This window comes from Arvicola amphibius, chromosome 2, assembly GCF_903992535.2.
Source record: "Arvicola amphibius chromosome 2, mArvAmp1.2, whole genome shotgun sequence".
Lineage (NCBI taxonomy): Eukaryota > Metazoa > Chordata > Mammalia > Rodentia > Cricetidae > Arvicola > Arvicola amphibius.
The window spans coordinates 77,349,308-77,358,841 of record NC_052048.2 but is presented as its reverse complement, the minus strand read 5'-3'; the positions used below and the strand labels follow the sequence as shown (position 1 = coordinate 77,358,841).

At 37.6% G+C, this 9,534-nt stretch overlaps 1 gene segment (V, D, J or C); it reads right to left on the bottom strand.

The window, feature by feature from the left end:
* Positions 1–4,592: 4,592 nt before the first annotated feature.
* LOC119807195 lies at positions 4,593–5,277 on the bottom strand. The segment is given in 2 exon segments: positions 4,593–4,981; positions 5,215–5,277. Coding segments are annotated over 2 exon segments (438 nt in total).
* Between the last annotated feature and the right edge of the window lie 4,257 nt (positions 5,278–9,534).

Sequence of the window (9,534 nt, the reverse complement as noted above, 5' to 3'; positions counted from 1 at the left end):
CACCTTCCTGAACCTGGGGGGAGTTGGGAGGACATTGGTCTTAGCATAGAGTGGGGAACCCTGATGGCTCCTTGGCCTTGAAAAGGAGGGAGGGAAAGTATGGGTGGAGGGGAGGGGAGGGAAGGGGGAGAAGGAGGGGAGGGAAGGGGGGAGGAGGAGGGGAGGGAGGGGGGAGGAGGAGGGAAGGAGATGGAAATTTTTAAATATAAAAAAAAATAAACCATGAAAAAAAAAAAAAAGACCCAGTAATACCACTTTTGGGTATATATCCAAAGGATGCTCAATCGTGCCACAAGGACATGTGTTCAACTATGTTCATAGCAGCTTTGTTTGTCATAGCCAGAATCTGGAAACAACCTAAATGCCCCTCGAATGAAGAATGGATAAGGAAAATATGGTACATTTACACAATGGAGTACTACACAGCAGAAAAAAATAATGACATCTTGAATTTTTTGGCAAATGCGTGGAGCTAGAAAACATCATTTTGAGTGAGGTGTCCCAGACACAGAACAACAATTATTACATGTACCCACTCATATGTGTATTTAAACACAAAGCAAAGAAAACCGGCCTACTAATCACAGTCCCAGGTAACCTAGACAACAATGAGGACCCTAAGATTGACATACATAGATCTAATCTACATGGGAAGTAGAAAAAGATAAGTTCTCCTGAGTAAATTAGGAGCATGGGGACCTTGGGAAAGGGTTGAAGAGGAGGGGAGGGGCAGAGAAGGTAGCCAAGAAAAATGTAGAGCTCAATAAAAATCAATAAAAAAGAATATCTGTTTCAAATTTCATCTTTTTTATAGTCATCTGATAAGCTAGCTTCCTTTTTGTTCCCTAGTTCTGTCTTGAGTGCTTTTTAGAGACATTTTATTGACACCTATATAGTTTTGTTTGCTATGGTCATGTTGAAGTTTTTCTATAGTCTTTGGATTTAATTTCCTACAGTTGTGTCTAGAAACATATCTATTTCTTCTAGATTTTCCAGTTTGGGGGGAAGTATAAGATTAATAAGTACACCTTAGCAATCATCTCTATTTCATTTGAATATGTTGCAAACTTCTCTTTTCTATCTCTAATTTTATTAATTTACATGTCTTTTTTTATTTCCAGGTTAGTTTGCCTTCTGCTGTCTATTTATTTATGCAAAGAAAAAGCTCTTTGAATAATTTTATGTATTGGTATTTTAATCTGCATTTCATTAATTTATGCAGTAATATTTATTACTGTTTATTATTGACTGACTCTGAGTTTGATTTGATCATTTTCTTAGATCGTAAGGCTCATCATTAGAAGTTGATTTAAGATATATCTGAATTTGGTCATTTACTTGAGGTCTTTCTTTTTTTTATTGTAGGCATTCAATGTCATAAACATTCCTTTCAACATTACATAGTTGCCTCTCAAAGATTCAGGGAAGCTGTGTTGTCCTTTTTTTTTTGATTTGTTTGTAGGTCTTGTTTGTTTTTCTCCTTATGGACTTCTTTAATGAATCAATGGTAATTTAAGAGGCTACTGGATGGTCTCCAATTAACAATTTATGGTCTGTAATTTCTCTCTGTACTGGTTCAGTTTCATTTAAATTCTCTTATTTTTTTTAGGACTTACATTTTGATTTAAAATGGTTTAAATTTAAAAGGTTGATGAGATATTTGAATGACATATAATATATATGTTTATATAAGACATGGGTCATATTTTATATGTCATGGTGGCCATTCATTTCTCATGCAGTTTAATTCAAAAATGTCTCTGATGGTTTTCAATTTGAATCTAAAGAACAGAGAACTGTGCTTAAATTACCCTATGCTACTGCATCACGACAGCTCTGAACTTCCATGTCCATTCTATCTGAGGATCCCCTGTTTCCTTGCTGTTGCTTGGCCACCAGTTCGTGAGGGTCAAGGGGCAGAAGCAACAGCAGAGAGTTTGGAGGACCTGTGAATGTGATCAAAATAGCCTTCTGGAAAAAAAAACTGCAGTGAGAAAGCTCAATTCATTCGAGCATGGGGAGAGATAAATGGATAGGACAGTGACTGGGCATCACATAATTTGCATTAAACTGGACAATCCCATCATAAAGCTCCAAGTACAAATCTTAGTTATCATCTGTGAAAGAACAGCCCTATCATAAGGCTCCTACCACAGTGTATAAGAGGGAGAAGGGGAATGTAACCAAGGAAAAGGACCAAGAGTATTTGTCCTTGAGGGTAAAAGGACTACCTATGGATATACAGACAGATGTAACACATAGGAAAAGTGGAATTTATAACGGTAGAAATCCAGTATTTGGATGAGGTGCATATTGTTTCCTATTCCTCAACTATGTTTGCATTTTCTGGCTTATCATGTTGGGCATACTAGACTCTTTTTCTGATAGCCATTGTTCATCTATTCCTCTCATGATAGCAACATGTTCCCTGTGTTCTCATAATTGAAACACTATTTTTCTATGTGCATCATATTTCTTAATTTTTAAAACAATCTTCTTTTATATACCAATCCCAGATCTCTCTCCTTACCATCCTACTTCTCCCAACTTCTTCCCAACAACTTCCCCATCCACTCCTCAGAGAGGGTAAGATCTCCCATGGGGAGTCAACAAAATCTGTCCCATCACCAGGCAGAATCAAGGCCCTCACTGCTGTATCTATGCTGAGCAAGTTATACCTCCATAGGGAATGGGCTCCAAAAAGCCAGTTCATGTACTAGGGATAAACAGTTATTTGTCTCCTAGCAGTCTCATGAGCATCCCATGGCACACAACTGTCACCCACATTCAGAGGGCCTGGTTTGGTCTTATGCTGGTTCCCTAGCTGTCAGTCCAGGGTCAGTGAGCTCACACAAGCTCAAGTCACCTGTTTCTGTGCGTATCCTCATCATGGTATTGCTCATAATATTGCTCCTCATGATAACTGGACTCCAGGAGTTTGGCCCAGTGCTTATTTGTGGATCTCTGCATCTGCTTTGGTCAGTAACTTGATGGATGTTTTATGGATGACAACTAAGATAGCCATCAATCTGATTAAATGGGCATTGCAGTTTAGGTACTATCTCTCCTATTGTTAGACTCTTAGCTGGGATCATCCTCGTGGTTTCATGGGTGTTTGCAGACTGCCAAGTTTCACAGTAACCCCACAATGGTTCCCTCTTTCAAAGTATCTCTTTTCTTGCTCTCCCTCTCTGTCTTTTACCCAACTCGATCTGACAGATTCCTAATGTTTTCCTTTCCACTCTCCTTCTCCCCTCCCTATTGTCATAACAATCTCCCTCCCCCATTCTGCCAGTTTACTAAAAAGACGTTGTTTACTTCCTCTTCCTAGGGGGAATCCATGTACATCTCTCTTAGGGTTCTTCTTTTCTTTCTTCTCTGGGGTTGTGAACTGTAGGCTGGTTATACTTTGCTTTATGTCTAATATCCACTTACGAGTAAGTACATACTGTGTTTTTCTTTCTGTGTCTGGGTTACCTTACTCAGGACAATTTTTTTCTAGTTTCATTCATTTGCCTACAAATTTTAAGATGCCATTGTTTTTTACTACTGTGTAGTACACCATAGTGTAAATATACTACATTTTTATTATCCATTTTTCAGTTGAGTAGCATCTTGGTTGTTACCAGGTTCTGTTACTCCCTCATGATCCATCCCTTCTACTGCCAACAAGGCCCTGGTCTCAGGATCAGTAATGCAACTCCAATGATGGGGACATAGGTCTATGTTTTTTTTTACATGACACCCACACAGATTGCCTAACAGCCCTCTTGAGATGCTCCAGATACATAAAGTTGCAGAAGCCTTTCTTGTGCCCTCTCCCATTTCATACTTTTCTGAATTCATTCATCCTGAGAAAGCTGAATGTGGATCAGCTGCCCACTAAACCAAGGTTATTTAACTCCATGGCCTTCTGAGCAACCTCTTCAATGAGAAAGATGACATACATATTCTGTACCATATGGACTCCAAAACAGTTGCAGACATTCATCTCCTCAACCTCCCAGTACTTTTATTCCACCTTAATAAAGATTTCCCCAAGGTAACCATCCTCAAACCCCAAATGACAAAGAGACAATCAAGTTCAAATATCCTCTGACCACTAGAAACACATGTCACATATGCACTTAGAAACATGAACATGCGTACATACAGATGGAAGTATTTAATTAAATAAAATTTTTTAAAAAGTTAAAAAAAATACGGAGAGAAAAGAAAAAAAAACAGAAGTGGGTACCAGAAAAGAAGTCTCCAGAATCTATAAAAAAGCAGAAAACACCCTTTCCAAGAGCTTCAAAACCAAAATGCAGTTTGCCATCATCATCATGTCAACCCGCAGAATTTTATATTGGACACCATAACTCTAGAACTGTAAAGATAAATCCCTCATATTCAAGAAACAGTTCATGGTAGCATGTTACAGAAGGAATAGAAAAATAATTCTGAGTTGTCCTTTGTAGTATCATATAAAGTATTTCCATAACAAAAATCATGAAAGACATTAAACCCATTATATTTTGTGGAGCCTCATAAACTTTTTCACCAGTGTTTCATTCATACCTGCTATAAGGCAAAAGGGGAAGTGTGTAGGCTCAAGGCAGTATGTGGTGAAGACAGCTGGTGAGACTCTCAGAGGAGGTTTGTGTTGAAGGCTGAAGCACTGTGATAGGATAACTATAACCCTGCTGACAGTAATACTCTGCCACATCTTCAGCCTGGACACTGCTGATGGTGAGAGTGAAATCTGTTCCAGACCCACTGCCTGTGAAGCGATCAGGAACCCCGGTGTACCGAGTGGATGCCCAGTAGATCAGCAGTTTAGGAGATTGCCCTGGTTTCTGCTGGTACCAGTTCAAGAGATTCTTCTGTAATGCACTGTGTAAAAGACTCTGACTGGACCTGCAACTGATAGTGACCTTCTCTCCTGCTGACACAGGCAGGGTAGATGGAGACTGGGTCATCACAATATCTGCACAGGCACCTGAAATCAGGAAAACCTTTGATCAAGCGTAATAAAAAAAACCATAGAATTTAATATACATGAAATTTGTCATTTAATGTTTTTGCAATTGCATATTGTCAAAGTATTATTTACATAAAATATATTACACCCTAGAACACTTTGTAAATTTCATATATATATATGAAATTTATATATATATATGAAATATATATATATTTCTTAAAATATTATAATATTTTGAAATTTCTCACCAGATACCAAGAGCAGCAATAACATGAGAACCTGGGTCTGTGACTTCATCTTGCTCCCCCTGCCTGTCTGATGCAGCTCAGTTCACACTGAAAAAGTCTGGTTTATAATATCTGAGCATATGGGCTGGGTTAGAAAGGCCAATGCAAAGCAGTCATCAAATACAAAAACAAATGCCAGAGCAGTATGTATGGAAGTGGCTGATGTCAATCAATAGACAAATATAATATCACAAATAACATGAGACATCACTGAAAGATTGGCTTACAACTCTTTAACAGAATTACACTAGGAGCTCTAATAGAAACTTTGGTTAAAATCCAAGAAATATTTAATTCAAGTAACTTTTGCATTAATATTAGGAGAACTATCTAGGAAAATGATGTGTTAAAATTGTCACAACAAATTAGAAAACATTGAGTAAGAAAGTGTGCAATCAAAGAAAAGAATGATGGAAGGAAGAAAAGAGGGAAGCCAGAAAAATAAGAGAATTGATGCTAATTTTTTTATTATCTCCTATCTCCAAAGCAACTCTTTTTATTAAATTTTTAATTTATTTTCCCCTCTATCTTTTCATTTGCTCCCTTATCCAACTCCCTTATACAGCTCTCTGTATACTCCCCAGAAAGGATAAGGTCTCTGATGATAGTCAACAAAGCGTAGTATTCCAAGTTAAGGCAGGTCCAAAATACTCCCTGCTGCATCAAGGCTGGGGAAGTCATCCCACCATAGGGAACAGGTACCAAAATCCATTTCATGCATCAGGAAGAGATCTTGGTTACATTGTTAGGGGCCACAAACAGACAAAACTACACATCTATCGCCACAAGCAGATGGCTTAGGTCGGTTCCATGGAGTCTCCCTAGCAGACAGTCTGGAGTCCATTAACTGCAAAGAGTTCTTGTCAACTGTCAGCTGTCTCGGTGGGCTTTTCTCTCACGATGTTGACTCCCCTTTGCTCATATAATGCCTCTTTCCACCTTTTAGTGGACTCTTAACCCTCTTTCCAGTGCTAGACTGTGGATCACTCCATCTGCTTTCATCAGTTACTGGATGAAGGTCCAATGATAACAATTAGGGTAGTCAACAATCTGATTACAGGAGAAAGCCAAATCAAGCACCCTCTCTACGCTTGCTAGAAGTCTTAGCTAGGGTCATCCCTGTGGATTCTTGGGAGTTTTGCTAGCACCATGTTTCTACCTTTCCCCATAATGACCCCTTCTATCAAAATATTTCTTTTACAACTCTGCCTCCCAGTCCCTCCCCTAACTCAGTCATCCAGATCCCTCATATTTCCATCCCCCCAATCCCTCTCTTCTCCACCCCCTACTACCAGTTTACATGGGAGATTGTAACTGGAGACTACAGTTTTATTTCCTGGCCACCCAGAAACTATTACACAGAAACTATATTAGTTATAGCACTCTTTGGCCAATGAGTGCTATATTCAGGCATATTCCTAGCTAGCTATTACACCTTCAATTAACCAATTAATCTATGTATCACCACAAGGTTGTAGCTTACGGTAATGTTCCGGCATCTTTCTTATTTGATGGCTACATGGGGTCTCTCCAGCTCCACCTTCTCTATCTATCTCTGTTCACATTTCCTGCCTAGCTTTACCCCTGCTAAACCTTTGGCTGAAACAGCTTTAGTCATCAACCAATAAAGTAACACATATACAGGATATCGCACATCATCTCCCCTTTTTTATCTAATTAAAAAGGAGTGTTTTAACTTTAACATAGTATAATTACTTATGCAAAACAGTTATTAAACAAGAATTTTGGTTACAATATTTAATCCATCCACATTTGGAAAATTATGTATCATCTATCCTATTTTAGTGAGTCAAAAGTTTTTTATCTAATTAATAACTAAGGAAAACTATAATTATAACTATATAAATTTTAACTCCATCAAAGATCCCAGAAGAATATAATATTACCTAAGTAATCAGCAAGTACATTGCAAGAAACTTCCAAAGTTCTAGAAATGACAGAGTAATCTCGTTGCCTGGACAGTCACTCAAAGTTCTTTTGTAATGTTGGGCCATCCTTGTTAAGCCTATTAGCCCATAATAACTGGCAGACATTTCAGTGAAAGAGGAAATTTGAAGATCTCTTTTGCCTTGTACTGGCAAAGTTTATCAGCTGCTTTCTTTTGTGCCCTGATGAGTATCTGGCAGTTTCTACTGAGCAGCAGTAACCTGAATAACAGTTCCATCTTTTGGAAAGTTTAGATGTCACTTTTCTGTGGGTTGTACATGTCCAGTTAATACAGAATGCCATCAAGAAGTTCAGACAAGACCACTTTCTTGCCCAGATTGCTAGCCTTACCACATTGAAGGCAAATATCACAATGAGTTTTCTCAATGCCCACAAACCTCTCTGAAGTACTTGGTACTGCCAGAAGCAGACATGCCTCACTAAGAAAAGTCTAAGTTCATAAAACCTTTTAAATGTCATATTCTATAGGTCTTTGACGTGTTGAAAATTATGTATCTAACTGAAATATATCTCTGTATTTCTAGAAAACCTAACTAACATGAATGAAAGTTTGATTATTATACTATCTTTTAATCTGTATTTTAATTATACATACATTTTAAATGAGCTGCATAAATATAATACCTTTAAAAGTGTGTGTGTATATATATATATATATATGAGAGAGAGATAGAGAGTGTAACAAAATTGACATTAAATTTTTATCAATAGATAAAAATTCAAAACAATGTAAAATATTCATTTCTATGCCATATGTTTCTTTTTTGTTGGAGAACGAGATTAACTGTAACCATTAACCATTTATAATCAACCTCTTTGAAATGTAAACAAACATTTATTAACAATATTTTTGGGAATTTGGACATAGTTTTCTCCAAATTCCTTTCTGCTCTTTGTTGCGTGAAGTAAATTTAGGGTTCATGAAGAACTTTGAGAACTATTGTTCAATCAAGTCACAGTAGTCTAGAAGGAATCCAGAGGTTCCTATTCTCTGTGGAAACAAAAGAAGGACCTCATTTCCAAAGACTCAAATCTTCAAGTCAAGATACCTTTAAAATATAAGTACAGGTTTGTCTTAGCAGCTCCAAGAATCAAATTTCTCTCTATAGTCAAAAATTGAAAGAAAACACAATAAAATCCATAATCCAGACTCTTTGTGTATTTTCTATCTTTTCATGATCCAATATAATTTTAATCTATTTTTAAAAACCTCAATTTAATATTTTTAAGTTATTTTTATCTATGACACTGTTTATCTTTTATCCTGTCTGTTTTAAACCATGCACATTTATCAGTCTTACTTTGGTCTGTTTAGAAGCCTTTTTGCCTAAATTTTCCTTTACTGTGTATCTGTAATGCTTTTCTGAGCAGGAGGATTTTTTTTAATGTAAGGCGCGTGGCTAGGACTAATGCAGCAGTTTTGCAGATTGGCTCTGCCTTATACAACATGGAGGAGATACGTTTACTGCCTCTGCAAGCCATGCTCATCACCCCAGATCCAGGGACACAGCAGATCTATGTCACCATTAAGCAACTAGTAACATGCTGCTCACAAACCACATTTAAGTGCTCCATAGCAGGACCTTCAGAAAGAGCCAGAGTTATCTGTGCATGAAACAGAAAGCTGTCTGTTACAGAAGTTTGACCTCTGCTCACCAACAGCAGATATAACCTATCTGAAGAAATGCAGATAAAAAGAAGTTGCAATTGATTCTCATTTTTGTGGGTCTTGGAACATATTTTAAAGCTTTCTTAAGATCTATGTCGATTGGGTTCATTAGCATTTTAAAGTCTAGTCTCTTGAGTTCCTTATATATTTTGGAGATCAGACCTTTGTCTGTTGTGGGGTTGGTGAAGATCTTTTCCCAGTCAGTAGGCTGCCTTTTTGTCTTAGTGACAGTGTCCTTTGCTTTACAGAAGCTGCTCAGCTTCAGGAGGTCCCATTTATTCAATGTTGCCCTTAATGTCTGTGCTGCTGGGGCTATATGTAGGAAGCGGTCTCCTGTGCCCAAATATTGTAGAGTACTTCCCACTTTCTCCTCTAAAAGGTTCAGTGTGTTCAGATTGATATTGAGGTCTTTAATCCATTTGGACTTGAGTTTTGTGCATGGTGATAGACACGGATCTACTTTCATTCTTCTACAGGTTGACATCCAGTTATGCCAGCACCATTTGTTGAAGATGCTTTCTTTCTTCCATTGTGTGCTTTTAGCTCCTTTATCAAAAATCAGGTGTTCATAGGTGTGTGGGTTAAGATCTGGGTCTTCTATTCGATTCCATTGGTCGACTTCTCTATTTTTATGCCAATACCAA